This window comes from Saccopteryx bilineata, chromosome 3 (assembly GCF_036850765.1).
Source record: "Saccopteryx bilineata isolate mSacBil1 chromosome 3, mSacBil1_pri_phased_curated, whole genome shotgun sequence".
Lineage (NCBI taxonomy): Eukaryota > Metazoa > Chordata > Mammalia > Chiroptera > Emballonuridae > Saccopteryx > Saccopteryx bilineata.
In genome coordinates, this window is record NC_089492.1 from 130554391 (window position 1) to 130577650 (window position 23260).

Below are 23260 nucleotides of genomic sequence, written 5' to 3' on the forward strand. Positions count from 1 at the left end.
CCTGGTCGGGCTGGCTGGGAGGTTATAAGGACACCCTCTGTAGTATGGGGGCTTCCACACTTGTTGTCTCTTGATAGGACTACGTAAAGTATAATATCAAGTCTATTTCCATATTTCTCAGATAACTACATTGCAGAAGAAACATCTCCTTTAGACCATAACATTTTTGTCAAGTTCTAGACAAGCTTACTGTTTATGCAAACCTGATCTCAGACCTGGGTTGGAGAAGAATCTGTGAATTTTATGAATGAAAACCAGCCAGATGTTGTGAATGTGCAGGAGTATCTCTTCTCAGGGGAAAGGATATGTGGTTTTCAGTAGATTCTCAAGAGTATTTATGACCTCCCCAAATTTAACAAGCAACACTCTACCTGAGCTGTCCAGCATGGTAGCTGTCATTAGCCATGTGTGGCTATTTAAATTCAAATAAAAGTAAGTTCAGTAACTCAGTCATACTAGTTGCCTTTCAAGTGCTTGATAGCCGCTTGTTAATTGAACATGGAGGTAACATTTCCATCATTGTGGGCAGTTCTGTTGGATATGGAGTAGCCCTGTGTGGCCTCTGAACCCTTACCCAGACCTCTTTCTGGGTTGGGGAAATAGCTGTTCTGGTTGGCAGCTCTCAGAAGGATATTTTAGATTAGGATTTCTATATGAGAGGTGAGTGGTGTGGAAGGGAACAGCAGTTTCCCCAGCTGTAACCCACCTTGAAGCGCCTTGCTTCTCCTTGTGGGCGTGGCCATGCTTTAATTATTAGCCATGGGGGAAAGAAGGGGGTGTGGGGGGGTGTGACGTATGGCTCTCCACCCAAGGACTCTTTCCAAAGCTCCTGGTGGAAAGTGGTCTTTCCCACCCACAGGCTTGAGTAGAGGCCCTGGTGAAACTTGACCATGTTTATTTCTGGCCCCAAACTTCTGCACAGACCCACGTGAGTCCGTCACCGCCTCTGTGCCTTGGGCCTCTCATTCTAGAAGTAGTGAGGTGACTGGTCAAGCTGGACAACCACATGGGGGGGTGTCTCAGGGGTCGTCACTAATTTCCCATTCGCCTCCTCATCACTTTTTTACAGTTCCCTTGTGGATTGAGAGTGCCATACTCAGGAAGGGTCCTTTTTATCTTCCTTGAGCCCTGCTGCAATCCGACTGGCTGTTTTGGGGAGGAGAGTCCTTGAGGGTTGCTGGGGCCTCTGCCTGAGTGTCTGTGCAGGGCCTGTCTGCAGGGCAGAGGCTGCTGAAACACCCACAGTGGACACACCCCTCCATGGCCTGTCTCCTGTAATTTGCATAAAATATCTGATAATCAAAGTTTATATTAGTTACTAAGGGAAAGAAAAAAAGGTGTGGGGTGACTGGCTGGCCTGCCTGCGAATGCAGGTCTGGGGTGGCTCTCCTGCTTCAGGTCGCACAAACTCTGTTCCTGCTCCGCTGACTCGGAACCGTACAAGTTCCAACTGCATTGTGCCCACATTCCCACACCCAGTCAGAGTTTGTGTACAGATTCAAAGCACCTGCCATCACTGGTAAAGAGGCCATTCTAGATTCTGTAAATGGAAGGGAAGTTTCATTGGGTAGAGTCATTTGGGGACATTTGCCTGCCTGCTTGTGCCCCAAAGCTTCCCCCCTCTCCTCACTGCAGCCAAGAAGCCTTAGGAAGGGGTGTAGAGATACTGGGTCAAAAACAAGTAACAAGGTACTCCACTAGAGCCTGTTGCACTTCTAAGCCTGTCTTTGTGAGAAGGACATTGGATGGCATTCTCTTGTCTCATTTTTTTCTCTTTTTGTTGATTACTCTGCCCTTTAAGGGTAAGCGTTGGTGTCCCAGTTCCCTCGTAGATGTTGGGAATGACCCTGCAGCCTGGAAGAGAGGGATGGCAGACTTTCACGGTGAGGGCTGGTTCCTCCTGCACTGCATTCCCACTGCAGGATGGGGAGCGTGGGGGGAGGGGAACTCATGCTGGGAGGACACGAGGGCACACACACACCTTCCTGGAATGTTTCCTCTGTCCCAGGATCCACAATATCCCCTGTGCTGGGAGGGCAGCTCCTCTCTCTGGCGTTGCTTGAGTTTCCCGAGGCAGGACGTCATCTGCTTTAACTTGTAGACCCGGGAGTTGCTTTCCCAGCCTCATTCATCAGGTCTCTCCTGGGACTGGCTGTATGCAAGACTGTGGCTGAGCGGGAGCTGTGGGTGAAGGCGAGGCCACGTGTTCACTGTCCCTAATGAGCTCACAGTCTGTGGAGGGAGATGAGTATGGAAACATATAATTACAGTGCAGGCTGGTAGGGCTACAAGGAGGGATGCCTTGAGGGCAGAGACCAGCCTTTAGTCATCTTTCGGCCCAGAGAGTCCAGTGGGAAAGGAAAGAGACATATTTTGAGAGTTTCAGTATAAGTGATATGTAAAGAACTGGGGGGAGGCATCCAGGAGAAGGGAGAAATCTCCTCTGAGCTGACGTGTGTATAGATGCTACTGGAATGTTTGAATGCTCATCACTGGTGGCCGGGGAGTGGAAGGTCACAGACAGGTCACAGGGGTCCACTTGCAGGTAGGTGTTCCTGGATCCTTCAGATAGAAGGTAAGACTCTTTCTGTTAATTCTTCTTAGAGAATGGCTCCCAGGTTTCTAAACCACTCAGCATTCCTGTCCCTCCTCTTAAGGTCCCATGTTACTTACTTGGGTTCTGGAACATTTGGTGGTCCCAGGCTGTTGAGTGTGGGGTGGGGAGACCCTACCGAAGTTCAGAGACCATAAGACCTCCTCACAAACATCTGTCTAGGAGGGCATGTGGAGTATGGGCAGAGCCACAATGGCTGCCTGTCATCCTGTGGGGCCCTGGTGCATTCTGTGTGTTGGTACTGAAGTGTGCATGCAGAGTTGTTGGCTGGCCCTGACTCTTTTCCCACAGACATTGCTGGGTACCCAAGTTCAGTCTAGCTCTGCTGTATCTCCAAGGACGAATACCTTTCTTCTGTCACTGCTAGCACTCTGCTGCTGCTGCTGCTCCTCCTCCTCCTCATCCTCCTTCTTGAGCTTGCTGTTGACATAGACTTCCGCTGCCAAAGCTAATTGTGAGGCCTGATCAGTGAATGAAGGCAAAGGCAGTTCCCATGACAACCGCAAAGAGTTTCAAATATAGGGGATGATGTGTGTGATGGGCTGCAATTACTTGGGTGGAAATTGATGCGTGGACACCAGGACTTCAAACATAGGCTCTGAAGGTGGAGGGGGTGTTGGGTTTCTTTGGCAGGATCCTTTGTGTGATGAAGAAGGAAGCGAAGGAGGTCATGGACTTCCCCCACAGTCAGTTCTAAGTGCCTTCAGTGCGGAATGTTGAGCAAAACCTCGCCGGGGCTTTGCAAAGGCACGACTCCAGGCATTCTTGTTGCAGAGGCAGGACACCCAGAGAGACAAATAGTAGTACCAAGTGTAAGATGAGAAACATTAGAAGTGCCGTCGACTGGCAGAGGACTATAGTAATCTGAGAAGGCTTCCTGGAGGAAGTGGGCTTGAACTCATCTTTGAAATAAAGCTTTTTGGGGAGTGACCTCATTTAGGACACAGCCATGGCCATGGAGGAGAAGTCCATCTACTTACTGCCAACTCTAGAAGAGGTAGGTTGATATGAAAATCATAAGGCTACACAGAGCACCACTAACTGTATAGCTATTAGTGAGAAGGTAGTGAGAGCTCTGCTCAGTCATGTTCTAGCTATGTGACTTTGGGCAGGGTGATCAGCCTCTCTGTATTTTTATTTCTTCATCTGTAGAATGGACATGAATAATTCCTGTCTCATTGATTTGTTTTGAGGGTTAAATAAGATATGGTATATTTTGCTCCAAGTATGGGGCCTGAAATGGGGTTAGTGCTTGGTCTATGTCTGAATGTGTTCCCCTTCCCTGCTCTTTATATGTATATCTTTGCGTGTTCTGGCTTGTGATACCTGTGTTCCTGAGGTTCTCACTGTTGGGATATTTTGTGTGTTTCAGAGTGACTGAATTTTTTCACCTCTCACTATCCTCATTCTTCCTGCTGGGAGTGCACTGGGGACTAGAGTCATCATGGAAGGTGCATAGGGACCCTCGACCTCCATATAGAAGGGTCCCAAGTACCTCTGGGTTAGTCACTGTGAAGCTCCAAATATAGAAAGAGGGGCAGATAGAGACGGGACAGGATTGAGTGTGGAGAGTGTCTCTGCTGGAGGCAGAGTGACCCCAGCATGCACCTTAGTGATTACTTGGAGCCCTGACATTTCAGATGGGAATTCAGGGGGAAAGATGTGGGAGCAGGTGGACTTCTCAGGGACCATGGGCTCATCGTAACATGGGCCCATCGTAAGGTATCTGCAGGTGGGTAAGCCAGGAATTGTGGTTGAGGAAGGACTGAGTTAGCAGTGGGGAAGGGGTGGGGAGTTGGTGAAGCAGAAAGTCAGGGTTGTCCCTGTGGGCTGGTGAGGAAGATGTAGGCTAGGCTGAACAGGCTGGGACTCAGCTTTAGTTCAGTTGTGGCAGGGGTTCCTCTGATCCTTAGGGACCTCAGAGAGAAAGCTGACCAGGAGAGGGGCCTCTGTCCTGCCCAGCCCCCGCCTGTCCTCCCTCCTTGTGTAGAAACTCAGCTCAGCACATTCCAGCCTAGTAAAGTGGGGAAGACCTCCATGTAAATAAATAAGTGAACTTGGTTGTGATTGGTGCTCTGGAAGAGGCACTGTGCTGTTCTGCAAAGGCCCTGAGAGAAATGGGTGATGTTCATAGAAGCTAGATGAGCTGGGAAAGTGGTGGAGGGAGGTAACTTTTAGATTAAGCCTTGCTCCTTGCACTCCATGGGGAAAGGGGTGGGGAACCCAGGCAAGGAGCAGCATATTGAGGTCTCCGATACTATTCTCAGCCCCATAGCTTAAAGGGAAGTGGTTGAGTTCAAGTGACCCCACCCCTCTTTGCATTTCCCTGAGGTTAGTGGTGGTGGTGGTGGAGGGGTAGAGAACTGGGAAAAGAAAGGTCTAGATTGGAATTCTAGCCTACCACTCACCATCTATGTGTTATGTGGCAAATAACCAACACCCATCTCTACATCTGTTTTCCTGTAAGAGACAGGTTGTGTGTGGAGTAATTCAAATGAGATGCTCCTACTGGCATGGTTGGCACAGAGCCTGGTACCTAGCAGGGGCCTGATAAACTGTGGCAGCCATAGTAGCAAAAGTATTCATTGTTACTGTCCAGGCAGTGTTAGTTGCTCTTATCCAGCAGCAGACTGGGTGTAGAGTGGGTAGGTGGGCCTGGGGTTTTGGCGACCAGGATAAAGGAGATACTTCATTTGGCCTGGTCAAGGCACTTCACAAGGCCTGGCTAAGGGGTACAGAAGCCCATGTGTCCATCTTGGGCCATTCCTCAGAACACTGCTCCTTGCCTTGCCTTGTTACCTGTCTAGCAGGTGTTGCCCTTTGTCCCCAGGGGTCCTGAAGGGGTGGGCCCTGTGCCTCCTGGAATCTCCTCACCATAGGTGAACTTTGCTATCTCTTTAAAGTATCTTATCCCAGCTGAGTACCCCCCTGGGGCTTCAGGGAGGAGCAGCAGTTGGGCATCTGTGGTGGAGCTGGTAGTGGAGCACATCACTGAAATGGGCTGTCACACATCCTAACTAGCCCTGAGTCACTTCTCTGTGGACTCAGCTTCTTCATCTGTGGGATGAGAAGTAGCACAGAGTGAGGTCTCACAAAAACTGAGGTCGATGATGGCTAGCACCACCTACACCATGCCGGGGATGCGCTGCATTTCTCTACAGAATCTTCAAATCTGTGTACGAGGTCACTGCTCTTTGTAGTTCCATTTTGCAGATGAACAGAGGCTAAGGTGCCACCGCCAGGACCCTACAGTTAGATACTGGTGGAGCCAGGAACACAGTCAGATATGTGAGGACCAGAGTCTGCTCCACCTCCTTCCTAGGAAGTGGAGGCTCTGGGTGTTCAACTACAGGGAAGGGGTAGGGTGGAGCAGGATGTGTCCAGGGATGCCAGCCCTGTTCTGTTCTCCTTCCTGCCCTTTAGTGTCCTGGGTGTTGTAGCTTTTAGAGGCTGAGAGTCGGGGAACCGGGGGCTGGAGCTTTTGGGGTCTGGACCCACCTACCCTTGTCAGCTTTTCCTAGGGATGGAGGCCCTGATGTTTGGGTGGGTTGGGGGGAATGCCTCTCATAGTCCTTCTAAGAGAGGAGAAAGCATCCTGGAATGGTGGTGGTGATGGGGAGGCTGTCTGGATCAGGTGGGGTATATTCAGGCAGAGGGATCGATGGTCCTAGGGTGCGGTGTGGGTGTTTGTGTGCATGGGGAGGGCCAGGTTGGTTTGGGGAGGCTTTGAGCCACAGGCAATGTGGGCTTCAAGAAGTCTGTTTTCTGAGGTAGGAGCTGAAAGAAGGGGGGGGGGAGTAGGGCTGCATATATATAGTTAAGAACCTGGTTTTTAGAACCAGACAGACCTGGGTTGGAGTCCCGTTCTGCTGTTTTCTAGCTGTGTCACCTTGGGTAAGTTACTTCACTTGGCTTGCATTGTTTCCTCATCTGCAAAATGGGGTAAAGGTTCACACTGCCAAGGCTTTATTTTTTCTTTGAAGATTGTTAAGGGCTATTGCTCCTCAAGCTCTTATCATAGCGCTGGCACTGGGTGAGGCTGGTGTCCTGGTGTGACACCGAGGTGGGAGGGGAAGTCCCACCAGCGGCTGCTGGACCCCAGGCGTGGTCTGTCATTTGACCCTGGAGATGCAGAGGATGCCTCCGATATTACCTTCAGGACCTCCTGCTCGGAGGGGACTGCGTGCTGGAGACCCCTGGCCTGCCTGGGAGCGGCAGTGGGCCTGGGCCGCAGCCGGCACCCTCTGCGGCCCCCGCCTCCCGGCTGGGCAAGTCCAACCCACGGCGGCCCTGCCCCCGCCCCGCCGGCCTAGAGGATTGGCTGGTGAGCGCGCCGCCCCCTCCACACCAGCCTCGCCGGCGGCAGGGAGGGGAGCCAAGCCGGCAGCTGGCCGCCGCCTCCTCTGCAGTGCCTCCCTCCGTGCGCTCCGGCGGGGATAATGGGAGGCCCGCCGGCCCATGCACCAGAGGAGGCCGGCCGAGGTAGAGCGGGCAGGGTGGGGAGGGACAGGCCAGCCCGGACGCAGGAGGAGGGGCAATGGCCTTCTGGATCTCGGGAGGGTGGAAAAAGGAGAAATGAAAACAAAAACACTCTGGAAGGTGAATGAGCCCCTCCACTGCGTCTGGGCGGCAGCTGGAGGCAGGAAGATGGTCTCCGCTGTCCTTTCTTTCAGAGGCCCTCTCCCTCCCATCCTCCCGTTTCCCCTGTAGCAGTGCTGGGGGTGCAGCGGAAGGACTTCGAGTCTCTCCCGCTGTCAGCCTAGCTCATCAGTTTCTCTGGCTTCTTTTGCAGGTGGAAATAAAGGCTGGTGAAGGAGCCCCGCCGTGGGGACAAGGGGCTGCTGTCAAGGTACCTTGTGTGTGTGTGAGAGAGGGAGGGAGAGTGTTTGTGGTGGGGGTGAAGTGTTTGACTGGATTGGATATAAATAAAGGGTCTCCTCGGGTGATCCCTTAATCTCCCACTGTGTGTGTAGCAGCAGCTGACGGGGGAGGGGTGGCGGGGGTGTGGGCGGCCAATGAATTCTCAGGCCTGTGTGGGTTTTGTTTGGATTGTTTTTGCTTTCTCAGCTGGATGGTTTGGGTGCAGTTGGGATTGGGTTTGTTGAACTGTGTGTGTGTGTGTGTGTGTGTGTGTGTGTGTGTTTTAAAGACATGCAACCCACTGCCCACCCTTGCCCCTTGCCCTAGAAATCTCTCGAGAATGTCCCTGGTACTGTTGGTTTGCATCCAGTCTGCAGAAATCCCTGGGGTGGGGGTGGGGGGCGGTTGAGGGGGAGGGTAACTTGCGCTCCTGAGTCTGAAGCTGATAGGGTGTCATTAGTCATGCTGCTGTCACCATGGAGATGGCTGGAGAGGAGAGGGGGTGGTGGGGGTGAGGATATTTTGGGTAGGGTGGGGGCTGATGCAATATCATGACTGGGAATCTGGCAGGAGGCTGCTGTTACTCTGTGGCTTGGTGTCTGGGGAACCTGGAAGGGAATGTCGCCAGGTGATTCGGAAGCAGAGAAGGGGCACTGAGCTGATCCATGTGGTGGTCTGAAGGTCAGGGCTGAGGTATTTGGAACAGGGCAGGATCTGATGGGGTATCAGCCATTACTAGGAAACACAAATATTCTTTCCTAATTGACAAGGACCAGGATTAGTAGGTTTCCTTGGGGTTTGCCTCTGTTTTTAGGGCTGAGGACCCGAAGTGAGTTCAGGATTACTCAGCAGTATCCTCTGTTGGCCTGGGGCAGAGAAAACAAAACAAAACGGGAGACAGCTCCATGTGGCTGTCTCTCTAGTTCAGAGCAGAGAGGCTGGGGAAGATTGGGGACAGAAGGGCAGGGGCAGGATCAGATGGGACTTCTCTGAGGAGGGAGGGAGCCCATTCTAGCCCGTCTCTGCCCCACCTTCCCCTTGGGCCCTGGAACCTGTGGGGAGCTGGGAGAATCTGGCTGCTTGGAGAGCAGGTGGATGATCTGCTCCTGTCCCCAGACACTCCTCCCTGGAAATCCTCCTTCTGCTTCCTGGGAAAGCCGTGGGAAGCTCCATGGAGGTTCTGGAAGTGACACTCTGCCACCCCACTGCCTGGGTGGGGACATGGCTGGGAGGGGCTCTGCTTCCCCACGTGGGATGGGGGCTGCTGGGTGAGGCAACAGGGTGGATCAGAAGCCAGGGTGGTTCTTGGCTTCCTCCCAAGGAACTTGAGGCACGGAAGTATTTGGGGGAGGGTGAGAATTTTGCTTCTGGGGGAAGTAGAAGAGCCAGGTGGCATTGACTCTCCTGGGGAGCTGGGCATGCCTTGATGAGGTTGGGAGAAGTGGGCGATCACCTGGGACTAGACCGTGGGAGGCCCCTGAGGCAAGCAGAGTGGTTGACACTGGCAGTGCTGTGGGTGGGGAGGAGAAAGCTGTGAGCTCACTCCACACACTCGTCTCCAGAGCAGAACCCCCATGTTCCACCTCCACTTCCTCCTCTGGCCTCTCACTGCTGACTGGGGAACTGTAATCACCAAGCCTGTTGTTGAGGTCTGTGGGCATGGAGATCGTGGAGTGCACCTATTCTGTCCCCTGCCCTGGGGAAAGCGGGGCGAGGGGATGGAGGACAGATGGGCTCAGGGAGGGAGCAGCTCCCTCCCTCTTCTCTGTCTCAGGCCTTGTCAGCCAGAACTTCCCTCTCTGCTGGGAGGAAAGACTGCTGGCAGGTTTGTTTACTCCCCAAAGCACCCCCTCCCTCTCGCCTAGCGGTGGCTTCTCTTCAGTTCTTTCCAAGTGTGTTCTCCATTTCTCCCTGCCTGCATTCTGCTGGCCCTGCAGTCCTGTTAGAAGCTTCCAACCTAGTATCTTGACCCTTAATGTTGTGGGCATATGTCAGGGCCACTTGGAAAACCAGAGGAAGCCCTTCAAATACATCTTTCTCCTTTCCTTTCTCGGAGTAGAGTCTTAGCTGGCAGTGTTGTTTAAGCTCTGAGGTTGTGTCTGTGCTTGTTATTAAGCTCTCTGTTGGAGAATTGCTGCTTTCTCTTGGCCAGCCTTGGGCACTGTCAGGAAGCACTGGGATTTGAGACCCTTGTTCTTGATGTGCCCTGTGCCACCTTTCCACCACACTGAATATTCTTGGGTGACCAGTTTGATGAGTGTCCCACATACCCTGGATGGGACAGTTGGCCATATCCTCTTCCATCAGGTCACAGTATAGGAAGATGTCTAGTGCATGAGCTCAGTCTGAGATCAGGCCAAGACTCTGGGACATAGGACAAGGGGGTCTCAGTTTCTTCCCATGAGATGGGTGCAGGCTGGGGAAGTCCCAGAGGTGAATGGTATCCAGTAGACAGTGGGAAAATGCTCAACTACTGTGTGCTGAGTCCTGCCAGGGTTTGAAGAATATCCATGATGTAGGGTGTGCAGAATTGAGCTTGATAAACACAAGTTGTCACTTTACTGAACTAGTATATTATGTGTCTACTCATGACATGCAAAGGAACATGCCAGAGCATACGCTGTTGCTGTCGCCTCCTTCTTGGCAGCCTGGACAGTAGTGAGTGCCCAGTGCGGAGAGTATCATGCTGCCCAGCTTTCGGGCTCCCACGCCACTCCCACACGCTATCCCATGGGAATCTTCAATTGGCTAAACATGTCTGGAAACTATTTTGGGACTTTGCCCAGGATCTCTGCCTTCTGTCTCTGCTTTTGACCATTGCAGAAGTGCCCTTTTGTTGAGGATCTGTGATCCTTGACTTTCCATGCACTGTGGGTGACGCCTACTAGTTTCTTGCTTGCTTTGCCTGCTTTTCTCACCCTCCTCTAGCCCTTTGTGAGGGTCTAGCAGGAACTCTTTATCTCTGAGGTGCATTTCCAAGGAGTCATGAAATTGGGGAGATATGGCAGCAGTTGAGTATGTCAGGCTAGAGTGGGAAACGAGCTAACTGGGAGGATTTTGAGTTGAGTTTGAGGACAGGGAGGGAGTGATAGGGCTTCCCCAGTCATAACAAGAACTGGAGTTAGAGTCCCAGGGCTCAGCTCCACCTCCTTGGTGACTCCCATCTGGTGGCTCCCAACTGGTTTTTGAAAGTCCTAGGAGAGGGAGAGGACATTACAGGGTAGACAGGTGAGTGGCCCCGGGAGCCTTCTTGCACAGGGTAGTGCCCACAGGGATCACCGTGAGGGCTCCTTTGGCCCTCCTGCTGACTCGCCGAGGAGAGGCCTGGTCCTGGGCTACCTCCAGCTGCAGATGGACATTTCTCCTAGAAATGGTCTTTGTGGTCTTGCCAGGTCCCCTCCCATACCCCTGAGGCTGTAGCAAATGGTTTGGCTGGCCAAGGGTTGGGGAAGGGAGGGTGGGAGGGGCTCTGGTTTGGCTCAGCCTTTGGGTCTCCCAGCCGCTCCAGTTCTCTCTCCCACCCTGAACTCTCGGGCCTGTTTCCTCTCACACTCAAGCATCTGGCAGTCAGCCGAGGACTCCCTCTTTGTTCCCAGCGTGGCTGCAGCGTCAGAGAAGGAGATGGCTTCCTTGTGGGTTGCTTTAGGAAGCCTTTGGGCAAATAGGGGACAGGATAGCTCAGACAATTAGAATCAATAGATTGTCATGCTACTCAGTACTATGACCCCATCCCATTCACTTTCTTCCTCCTTTCTTCCTCCCTTTGTCTTTCAGTGTGTACTGAACATTTAATGTGTTCCAGGTACAGTATTGGGTCCTTAAAAATAAGAGAAACCATTATTATTTTATCTTGACAATACCACAGGAAGCAGGAGACATTGACTGAACTACCTAAATTCATAACTCTATGTGGACAAATCAGCATTGACAATTTTTGTTTTTTATGCAGTGAAGGCTTTTGATCTTTGTGTTTGGGGCTATGAAGTCGCACTGGGCAGACCAAACCCTCGTCCCATACTGTGCCTAGTCTAGCACTTTACCTTTGTTTTCATCACTGGCTCTGTGGACCTTAGAGGACTTTGAAGGAAGAATCAACCTCCAAGCCATGTTTTCAATAAATTAGTGTTTCTGGGATCTGGCAATTACAGATGAGGGTAGTGGGGTCAGAAGTAGAACAGCTGGGAAGAGAGCTTAGTTTTGAAAGGAAAGTCTTGGTGTTAGATGTGTTGGGTTTGCGATTCAGGTAAGGCTGGATAGAAACACTGTGCCGGGCATTTTATCTGGAACCAGGTTGCCTTCTGTGTGCTGTGTGTGGGCCCTGCAGCTTGGGGGTGAGGAGGGCTCCTCTGAAGACCTGGCTGAGACCAGGAGAGCGGGAAAGAAAGTGCAGTTAGTTATCTCCTGTCTTTTCCTCTCCCTTCCCAGCTCTCCTGCTGTTGGGTTCTGTCATTAGTTGTGGAGAGGCCACTTAATATTTCTGGTCTTCAGTTTCCTCTGTAAAGTTGAAGGGGTTGCCTTCCAAAATTATTTTTTCTCAAACTAAATGTGGCAGAGGGCCAGTTTTTTTTTCTTTTCTTTCTTAATTTCCAAAATGTTACAGACCAATACATTGTCCTACTTTGTACAAGCAGTTCACAGCTTGTGCCACGCATGGCCTGCAAGTTCAGCACTATCCAGATTGGTCTTTGAGCCATCAAAGTAGGCGAGTCCAGAGAGTTGCTCTTACCTGTCAGTGCAGGTTCAAATCCCCATGTTGCCTTTTAAAGGCCTGCAGTTGGCTCCTGTGTTTATGTTGTGGTGCACTAGTGATAAGTATTTAGTTTACGGGCCATACTGTGAACAGCTCTGCTTTTGAACTTCAGTTCTGGGAGAGCGGAGGGTCTGTGTTGTGATCATTCCACCCCTTTCTGGACGTGCCTTCCCCTCACTCTGTGTTGTCCATCTTGGGGACAGAGCACCACTTGGAAGAGCTGAGATCTTTCTACCCCAGAGATTCTCTCAGTCTCTCAAAAGGTTCACCTGAGGCTCAGCTTCTTTAGCGAAGGATGCCTCCTGTTTGCCCTTTCGTCTCTGCAGGTCTCAGGTTCTGATGGAGAAGTGTCAGAACCTGCAAACCCCTGAGGACTCTGCGGGAGTGCGTATGTGGGTGCGAGCATGTGAACTTCATGACTTAGAGAGGACAGTCAAAGGGGAGGCCAGGTCTCTGGTAGATACAGAGTGGACCTGAGCCTTGCAAGACACCTAAAGCTCCGTTGCCTCAGGCGGGGTACCCTGACTTTTGAGCTTTTCCTGTTCGGCGGCTCTCAGTAATCTAGAGGTAGAGCCCTTTTCTCTGAGGGCCGATTGCAAACTTGGCCCTGGTGTCTGTCTGCAAGCACAGATATCCCGGTATTTTTGATGGCATGAATTCGAGCATCTTCTTCCCACTTTATCCCAATTCTCCCCCACAGAGTTTTTTTCTGCTGAATATATTTGACCTTTTTATATAAGATGCTTGAGATTAGACAAAAAAATAAAGATAACTATTGTAATTGCCTTCTAGCCTGGTTGCCTCATCTTGGAGGAGAATGGGGAGGAGGGCACAAGGGTAGGTAACAGAGTCATGCCACAAAAATATTTCTTAAAAGACAGACATCCCAAGGACAGTAAGATTAAGGTCTGAGTAAATCCTGGTTACCTCTGTGGCCTGGAACTCTTGTGCCCTTGGTGCTTAAGTAATTGGATTTCCCAACCCCGCCTCCAAGCATTTTTCAGTGTAATCCTAACCCCATGGGCTTTGCGAAGGAAACAAAGACATTACAAAGGGTTTGCAACTTGTCCCTGACAGTGAGCTCCTAACCTCCCTACCCTGTTGACTGAGTTTTCCTGCTTCACTTTCTCTGAAGTATCGCTACCCCCTCCCCAAGCCTTCCGTCTCCAGGAGCCTGCTCTCAGCCTGTGGGCCTGGGTCCCGGGCCTGCTAAGCAGGTGGTGTTTACGGAAGGAGCCTGTTCCTGCCAGTATACCTTCCTGTACGTTAGGAAGGTCCATCTCTGAGTTCTACTGGCCACTCTGCAGAAGGGGAAAGAACCAGGGAGGCTAGTGACGCCTGGCAGAGGCCAACACCCTGGGAAGGCTTGTGCTGAGAGCCCAGGCTGGATTCCCGGGCAGACTGTCTTCTGCCGCACCTTCTCCGTTAAGTGGGACCTCTGGGCCAAGCCACTTTCCTGCTGACTTGAACAAGTTCAGGATGGGGTGCAGAGTGCCCCCTGCCTGCCCCAGGTTCTCTGCTGGATCACGGAGGGGAGACTGTGCCTTCCCAGTTGGGCTCATTGTTGCCCTACACATTGCACGCGGGGATGCAGAACTCGGTTTTCAGTGGAGTACTGGAGGCTGTGCCCAAGAGATGCCACCTGTTTCCCTGGAACTATGATTTCTCTCTCTCCTCTTTCTGTGCTCTCCATCTTAGGACACTTCCTGGCCTCAGCCCATCCCTACCGTCACCCTTGCTTTGAGCTCAGCTCTGAGTTCTAGGCTGAGCAGAGAGGGCCTCTGAGGGCACTCCTTTGTGGGGCATGGGCTCCTTTAGGGGCTCTTAGTGTCAGAATTATCTAGGAGCATGTAAAATGCTGTAGGGCTTCCAGGCCAAGATAGCCACCTGCTGGGTCAGACCCGTGGGTTATTGTCACATGAGAGGTGTAGAGTGGGTGCAGGATGAGGGTGACGTGGAGACCCCAGATGTTAGTATTGGAGGCTCTGGGCAAGTGGGCCATGTGGCATCCCCCTCTTCACTAGCACTATCATTTGTCTCTGAGCCAGGTCCTATCTGATGATTGAGCTATATGCTGACCTCTGCCCTGTGGCCTTTTTTCCCACTATTATTTCTCCTTGGTTTCCTGTTTCCTAGCTGTGGATTCCCAGTGGTGTCATTTGGACCCTGGGTAGTAGTTAGGGCTTAGCTCTGGGGCTGTGTGGTTGGAGTGGTGTATGTCTTGGGGTTGTACTGGCAAGTGGTCCAGAGCAGTCTGAACACCCGCTGGGAGCCGGAGCCCAGGGTTCTGTGCCCAAGCCTTGGGAAGCCCCTCCCCCACACTTTCCAGAGGCTTCCTCCTCCCTATGGAGGGCACTGTTCCCCACTGTGTCTCTGCCTGAGGTCAGGGAAAGAGAGATGTGGAGGAGGCCGCTGGTGGTTGCCAGGGCACTTCAGACCTAAACACTGGTTCCCATCCCCACAGCCTCCACCGGGGTGGGCAAGGGCCCTGCGCGCTTCAACTTGCCTGGAGAGTTCCCAGTGGCCAGTCCCTCTGGTTCAACTAGTTTAGTGGTTTTCAGTCCCACTGCATTTTAAATCATCTGGGAGTCTTTAAAAAAGAAAATATCAATGCCTGGGCCCACGCCCCAGAGAGTCTGATGTAATTTAATTGGTCTGGAGTGGATCCTGGGCCCCAGCATTTTGCAGAGCTCCCCAGGTAATCCGAATGTGCCCTCAGGATTGAGAAGCCACTGCCCTCCAGTTAGACTTTCTCTGTGTCTCCTGTACCCCTGGGTTGCCCCAGAGTTTTTTTCTCATGTTAATAACTTTACTGATAATCAATACAGAATCTGGAAGAATTAAGACAATGAGATCTGTCAGATATAATACTAGGTTGAATGTTCTGTTTCATGAGACTGATCCATGAGTTCAGATTTACTAAAACCAGGAAAACTGTAGCAGATGAAAGAAACTCAGTGTTCTCTCGCTTTTTAATTACTTAAAAAAATTTTACTGAAGTATAGTATACACATAGGAAAAGCACCTCTGTGCACATATTGGTGAGTTTTCACAAAGTAAGCACATCAGTGTAACCAGCATGTAGATCAAGCAATGGGTACCCTCACCGCATTCCCATTGTGCAGAATGTCTGTGGCCTTTGGGCACAGTCTTGTCAGGCTCTGCGTGGTAGAGCAGTGTGCTGGTGTGGGGCCTAGAAGGCTTTAGCTTGTCCTCTGCCAGAAACATCTTTTGACATGTTTGTGGTGTTCTTTTTTTTGTTTTGTTTCATTGATTTTAGTCATCGATTTTGTTATTCTGCTTGTGCACACGTTGGTTGACTCTTGAATGTGCCCTAACCAGGGATTGAACTCGCATTTTTGGTGTTCTGGGATGATGCTCTAATCAGCTGAGCTACCCAGACGGGGCCTGTGTGTGGGTGTTCTTGAAGCTGAGTGGTGTTTCACAGCCATAGTGTGCAAGGCAGAGGAACCCTGCGAGCCCCATCCAGTGTTACTCTTCCCTGTCACCTTTAGTTCCTTTTCCACTTGGGCCTTCAGGCTTGCCACTCCTCTTGGCTAAATCCAAATACCGATTTCATTTTTGGTTTTTTTATTTTTTTATTTTTTTAATTATTACTATACAGGTAGTACATCTTCTTTGGAAAAATTAGGAAATAGAAATAGACACAATGGGAGGAATTGACCCAATGTTTCCCAACCCAGTTAACCACTGTTACCTGGAACATCCCTCCAGACTTGATTCTTTGCATGTTTTGTGCTGTTTATAAAAATGGAGTCACGTAGGATTGGAGCCCACTTTTCCCTACATAATGACAGGCTGTAATGCTCTTTGTTGAGCGCTTACTATGTGTGGGGTGTCAGGGTCAGAGTGCAAAGTTTTCATTGTTCGCTGCCTTACTTCTCATGAGAGCATGGTTTGAAGATGAAATTATATTCTTCTTGGCCTCTTAAAATGAATTGTGTCAATACATTTCTTAATATTGAACTATTTTTGCATTCTTTGAATGTGCTTGGTAATGGGGTATTTTTTTTAACATGCTGTTTAATTTGAATTATTAATGTGAGAGTTTTGCATCTATATTTGTTAATGAGATTGACCTATAATTTTCCTCTATGTTTTCATTGTCAGATGTTGGTATTAGAGTAATAGTAACTTCACATAATGGGTAGCGAAGTTTTATTTTTCTTTATACTGTGGAATAATGTAAATAATACAGTTTATTTTTTTCTTTTTTATTTATTCATTTTTAGAGAGAGAGAGAAAGAGGGGGAAGGAGCAGGAACCATCAACTTCCATATGTACCTTGCCCATGCAAGCCCAGGGTTTTGAACTGGGGACCTCAGCATTCCCGGTCAATGCTTTATTCACTGCATCACCAGAGTCAGGCTAAATAATACATTTTAAATAATTCCGTAAAGTCCTGGCTCGTTGACTCAATGATAGAGCGTTGGCCCAATGTGTGGATGTCCTGGATTAGATTCCTGGTCAGGGCATACAGGAGAAAAGCCCATCTGCTTCTCTACCCCTCCCCTCTTGCTTCTCTTTCTTTTTTTTCTCTCTCTCTCTTCTCCCCTCCTCCAGCCATGGCTCAATTGGAGTGAGTTGACCCCCAGCGCTGAGGATGGATCTATGGCCTCTGCCTCAGGTGCTAGAAAATGGCTCCGGTTGCAACAGAGCAAGGGTCTCAGATGGGCAGAGCATCACCCCCCTAGTGGGCTTGCCTGGTGGGTCTTGGTCAGGGTGTGTGCAGGAGTTTGTCTGTGCCTCCCCTCCTCTCACTAAAATAAAAAAACAAACAAAAAAAACCAATGATAATAATAATTCTGTAAGGATTTAAAAGTAAATCTGCTGGTGAAACTGTCTGAGCCTGCTGCCTATTTTGAGAGGTGGATCTTTGCAGCTTTCTGATTTGTTTTTTCCTATGGCTATTGATATAAAATGTTTACTTTCTGTTTCCCATGGAAGTGAGCTATTTTCAAATTTATTAGCATAATGTATATATAGTTACTGCTTTTCAGTTCCCTTAGTATCTGATTTTTTTTTTGCTTTCTTAATTTCTAATGTGCATCAGTTTTTTTTCCTTTCCTTCATTAGCTTTGCCAGAGTTTTCTGTGATTTAAAAGCACATAGATTTGTCAGTTGTGCTTTCTGTTTTCTAAAGCATTTCTGCTTTAGTGTTTATATCTTCTCCTTGGATTCATTTGGCATGCACTTTTTCTAGCTACTCAGGGTGATCCTTAGGACACTCTATTTTTTGTACTTTTTTTTCTTTGATCACAAATACATTTAACAATACACTGTATGGCTTTTTCTCTAAGTTCTACTTCGGCCTCATTGTCCAGGGTCGTTTTAAGCTGATGGGGAGATGCTGATGGCATACCTACCCTGTGAAAGTCAAGTCCTGATTTACTCTGATCCCCTTCCTCCCTACTAGAGCTCCATGGAGAATCCTTGTACTTGGGACAATACAAGGCTAGAGAATGTAGTGCTTGGTTACTCTTCAGGGTCTTGTCTCTAACCCCTTAGATAGGAATCTAGTAATTGCTTACCAGCTTAGCAACCAGGACCTGCGGAAACTTTTTTGTAATCTAAGCAAAATCAGTTTCAATTTATTGCCTAGGACCAGAACATCTCCCAAGCTCAAATGGAGATTTTAGTTGTGTTTAGAAAAGCCTCACACATTGGCACCAGAGGAAAGGAAGCTAGAAGCTAAGGGCAGTGAGAGGAGTAGGAGGGCAACATTTGACTCAGCGCTCAGGGCCTAGCTGAGCTGGCCTAGGCTGCAGGTTTGTTCTTCCTCCCTGTGTCTTTCGTGAACCTCTAGAAGATATGACCCAATTGGTGGCTCTAAATCTGGGAACAGTGTCCTAGGATGGAGAGGATAGTAGGAGAAGAAAGAGATCACAATGCCAGGAATAAAAGGGCGGCATCTCTTGGGCACAGCCTCCAGCGCTCCACTAAAAATCCATGTCTGTATCCCCCTCAGAGTGCAGGGTGTAACACAGCAATGAGTCCAGGGGGAAGGCACAGTCTGCCCTCTCTGGGTCCATCCAGCAGGGCCTGGTGTGGCGGGGACACCCTCTGCACCCTATCACTAACTTGTTCAAGCCCACAGAAAAATGGCTTGGCCCATAGGTCACTCTCAAGGGAGAATGTGCAGTACCTTGAGGGTTAGATTTTTTTTGCCCTTCATCTTGACTCTGTAAAGAGCAGTAAAGACTAGGGGAAAAGTATGGAGCAGGGGGAACAGAGAACAGATGGATTTTGAGCTCAACCTAGAAACCAACAGCACTATTTTTTTCTTTCTCCAAAATGAAAAATAAACTTTTGGACTTTAAACGAAAGTAATACATGTTTATTTAAAGAAATCAAATAATATAAAAGTATATAAATAAGAAACCCAAAAAATCTCTATATCTTCCCTATCCTGGTGTAATCTTTATGCACAATTTATACATGTCTTCCCAGACTTTAAAACGAATACATGAACTTACTATCTTTCTCACAGAAATGTGTTTGTAAAATACTTTTTTTATTCTGGTATTCTTTTAGTTGGTCATTAATATTTTGAGGATATCTTTCCGTGCCAGTATATTTATCTTAGTCTTTTAAATGGCTAAGGATTTAAAAAATTTTATAGGTTTATTATACTTTATTTCCTGTTGATGGACTTTTACAATTATAAGTGATGTAATTTACATACATATGAAAATACATTTTTTTGTTATCTGTTTAAGTAATTGTATAGGACAAAATCATACAAGTGAAATTTTTTTTTGTATTTTTCTGAAGCTGGAAACGGGGAGAGACAGTCAGACTGACTCCCGCATGCGCCCAACCGGGATCCACCTGGCACGCCCACCAGGGGCGACGCTCTGCCCACCAGGGGGCGATGCTCTGCCCCTCCAGGGCGTCGCTCTGTTGCGACCAGAGCCACTCTAGACCAGAGCCACTCTAGAGCCTGGGGCAGAGGCCAAGGAGCCATCCCCAGCGCCCGGACCATCTTTGCTCCAGTGGAGCCTCGGCTGCGGGAGGGGAAGAGAGAGACAGAGAGGAAGGAGAGGGGGAGGGGTGGAGAAGCAGATGGGCGCCTCTCCTGTGTGCCCTGGCCGGGAATCGAACCCGGGACTTCCGCATGCCAGGCCGACGCTCTACCACTGAGCCAACCGGCCAGGGCCTACAAGTGAAATTTTAATTGACATTACCAAATTGCCCTCCCAGAAGGTAGCTGTCCCACCTACATTGAATGAGGAATCACCAGTTCTTAATTTTGCCAATTTGGTAGGCAAAAAGGATATCTCATTATTTTGATATCTTTTATTAGTGAACTTGAGAATATTTTATTCATTTTTTTAAACTCATTTTAGAGAGGAGAGAGAGTGAGAGTGAGAGAGAGAGAAGGGGGGAGAAGCAGGAAGCATCAACTCCCACGTGTGCCTTAACAAGACAAGTGCAGGGTTTTGAACTGGTGACCTCAGTGTTCCAGGTCGACACTTTATCCACTGCACCACCACGGGTCAGGCAAGAATTTTTTTTTTTTTACAGAGGCTGAGATAGACAGGGACAGACAGACAGGAATGGAGAGAGATGAGAAGCATCAATCATTAGTTTTTCGTTGCACGTTGCGACTTCTTAGTTGTTCATTGATTGCTTTCTCATGTGCCTTGACCGCGGGCCTTCAGCAGACCGAGTAACCCCCCGCTGGAGCCAGCAACCTTGGGTCCAAGCTGGTGAACTTTTTTGCTCAAGCCAGATGAGCCCGCGCTCAAGCTGGCGACCTCGGGGTCTCGAACCTGGGTCCTTCCGCATCCCAGTCCGACGCTCTATCCACTGCGCCACCACCTGGTCAGGCTCAGGCAAGAATATTTTAAATGTGAACACAATTTTGCATTCTGTGTATTACATATTATATCCATTACCCACTTTTTTTTTAATTTAGTGAGAGAAGGGGAGGCAGAGACAGATTCCTGCATGCGCCCCGCCCAGGATCCACCTGGCAACCCTCTATGGGTTGATGCTCTGCCCATCTGGGGCATTGCTCATTGCTGAGCAACTGAGCTATTCTTAGTGCCCAAGGCAGAATCCATGGAGCCTTCCTTAGCACCTGGAGCCAACTTGCTCCAATCGGGCCATGGCTGTTGGAGAGGAAGAGAGAGAGAGACAGAGAGAGAAGTGATAGGGAGAGGGATGGAGAAGCAGATGGGCGCTTCTCCTGTGTGCCCTAACCAAAAATTGAACCCAGGACATCCACATGCTGGGCCAATGCTCTGCCACTGAGCCAACTGGCCAGGGCCCCATTACCGACTTTTAATTAGATTGTATTTTTTAAAAAATATTTTATTTATTGATTTTTAGAGAGAGGGGGGAGAGAGAGAGAGAGAGAGAGAGGGAAGGGGGAGGAGCAGGAAGCATCAACTCCCATATGTGCCTTGACCAGGCAAGCCCAAGGTTTCGAACCGGCGACCTCAGCATTCCAGGTCGACGCTTTACCCCACTGCGCCACAACAGGTCAGGCCTGGAAATTTGATTTTTATACAGTTAGAATTTATCAATATATGTTAGCACCCAAGTTTTTATTTTGTGGTTTTATTTTAGATACTTAGATCTCTAAGCTGAGACTTATTTTGTATATGGTGCAAGAATAGGGGTTGAATTCTTCCCAAATGGAAGACTTATTATGTCCAGTCTATTTGTCAAATATTTATTGTTTCTCAAAAGGTTTATAATTCTACCTTAAGCATATTATAAATATTCATATATTCATGGTTTTTAAGGGCTTTTCTTCAGTTCCATTGAATTGTTTATCTGATTCTGTATTTTATTTCATTGTTTTAATTACTGCAGTTTTTATATAACAGTTTGGGTCAAAAAACTCAAAACCCTCATTTTTTCCATAACATCTTTTTGGTTTTTCTTTTACATTTCCCTGTCCAAATAAGCCTATAAACAACTTGTCAAGTTCAGTTGAAACTGTTTGGATTTTTCTATTGCAATCAGATGGAATTTATAGATTATTTGGTGCAGAATGGACAACTTTATAATGAGTCTTCCCATACAGGAAATGGGAAGTATATCTTTCTGTTTATTCTAGTCTTTTTATGTGTCCATCAGAGTTTTAGAGTTTTCTTTGTATGGTTCCCCCACATCTCTCATAGCATTCATTCCTAGGATGTTGTGGGTATTGTTGCTGCTGCAATGACTGGGATCTTTTCTGTTACACTTTTTAACCTGTTACTGCAGGTAGATTAGAAATGCTCTGGTTGTCGGCAGCTGTGTGATGCTATCTCTGGGCTCAAGCAGTCCCTTGTCCCCTCCAACCCCATGTGCATTGTCTGTACCTCCGTAACAATACTTGAGGGTCTGGTATGTGTTCCTAGTTAGTGAGGTGCTCATCTTACTCAATTTCATTCCCCAGTACCTGGCGCAAAGCCTTAGCATGCAGTAAATCCTTTTAAAATAAATGCTGTGGGATCAGATTGATGAGAGAGACAATGAGCTTCACCTCCCCAGTGTGACAGCCTAGGCCAGTGCAAGGAGCAGAATCTAAAGCGGCTCTGGCTCCAAGCCTGGGAACCGTGAGCCAGACAACAGAGATGGGGCACCTGCCCTGCTCCCACAGTAAAAACAAGGTCCTGGGTCATTTCCCCACAGGCCCACATCAGGGAGGAGCCCTCTGATCTGATACTTCATAATTACCCTGGGACTGACAGCCCACTTGTCATTAACCCTCATTAGTACTAACTAGTAGGGAGAGCTGCCTTCTTGGTTCCCAGATACCTGAAGGCAGCACAGACTTACCTGCAGCTGCTTTGTAGGGACGAGGAGTCATCCAGTCTGAAGCAGAGCTTGTAAAGACTGCTGGTGACATTAGCTCCACATCTTTTTATGTGCCTCAAAAAGACGTTTGTGTGCCTCGTCTTCTTTCTCAAAGGTAGCTGCTTGATTTCTCCTTCACCCTGCTGTTCTCCAGAGTCTGTGGCGTCCCCACCCCCCAAGTGATCTCTAGGTGATGTTTATTCCTATCATTGTGCTGATCCTCATTGTGTTTGCATTTTAAGCTTGTACTTGTTATTGGGGGATGAAAGACAGGGTACCATCCTGCAGGTACCCTGTCTCTGCTGCCACAAGAGTTAGGATGGAGATGGAGATCTCCACCTGCCTAGGAAGGCCGGGTCCGGTCCATCAGGACTCATGAACAAGGGACCTGATCACCTCTGGGGCACAGGGGCTCGGACCTGGAGATGTGAGGATTTTGGCTGCTCTTAAGGAGAGGTCAGGAGTCCTGCCTAGAACAAAGGTGAGGAAAGGGGATCCACGTGGCTGTGTGTGTATAAAAGAACTACCAATCAGAGGTGGGCTATGAGCCGCTTCCCTGTCACTCCATAAAGGTCCTCATGCATCTGGTTCAGTGTGTCACTGGGTTGTGTTTGGCCATGAACTGTCCCATTTAGTCCGTGGTCTGTGCTCTCCTACCCTTCAATGCTCAGGGCAGCAGAGGAACCAACGTACACCCAAGAGGCTGGGCCCCTACCCCATTTGTGTTTTACTCCCTTTCCTAGTGTCCACCTGGGGTTGGGAAGCAGCTCAGGGGACAGTTTCTGTGGGGCCGCCTGCAAAGTGCCAAGCCCTTGAGCCCCTCATGGCAGCCACGGCAGTGTCTCTGCCAGCTCTGGAGGAGCTGCCTTCTCAGGGTGCCTAGCAGAGACTCCGGCAGATGGAGCTCTGTGATCCCATGGAGTTGTTCCAAACGACTTCTCTCCGAGCAGAGCAAGCTCTGGCAGTGAAGCTGCGATGCGGGACTGCTCAGGGCCTTAGCTCACCTGGCGGAGAAAGCCTTCCCGCCCCCCCCTTCCCCCGCGCTCACTTGTTGCCCTCTTTTCAGGAGCAGAGGCGCTGACCAGAGCCTGCGAGTGCACATGGGCACATGGCCAGGTGGGTGGAAGGACCACTGTCCCCTGCCGGCCCTTAAGACCCTCATTCACTTAACTTCTGAACCAGTTAGTTTTCTCCTTTCCTACATTCACCCTCCCCCT

The 23260-nt window shown here is 49.3% G+C and overlaps 1 protein-coding gene and 1 non-coding gene across 6 annotated transcripts in view; one reads left to right on the top strand and one right to left on the bottom strand.

Moving 5' to 3' along the window:
• The window catches only part of TET3 (tet methylcytosine dioxygenase 3), a 121576-nt gene that overhangs the window by 11401 nt on the left and 86915 nt on the right, over nt 1-23260 (top strand). For 2 of the 5 annotated variants that reach the window (XM_066267410.1, XM_066267411.1), the window contains exon 3: nt 7407-7463. In XM_066267410.1, coding sequence (XP_066123507.1) covers nt 7407-7463 — 57 coding nt within the window. Of the gene's footprint in view, nt 1-6984; nt 7097-7406; nt 7464-23260 lie in introns of those variants that run through there. The other 3 variants (XM_066267412.1, XM_066267414.1, XM_066267413.1) reach the window with 3 other exon arrangements.
• On the bottom strand, nt 19329-19404 carry TRNAA-GGC (transfer RNA alanine (anticodon GGC)). The gene has a single exon. It is a non-coding gene; the product is annotated as a tRNA-Ala (tRNA).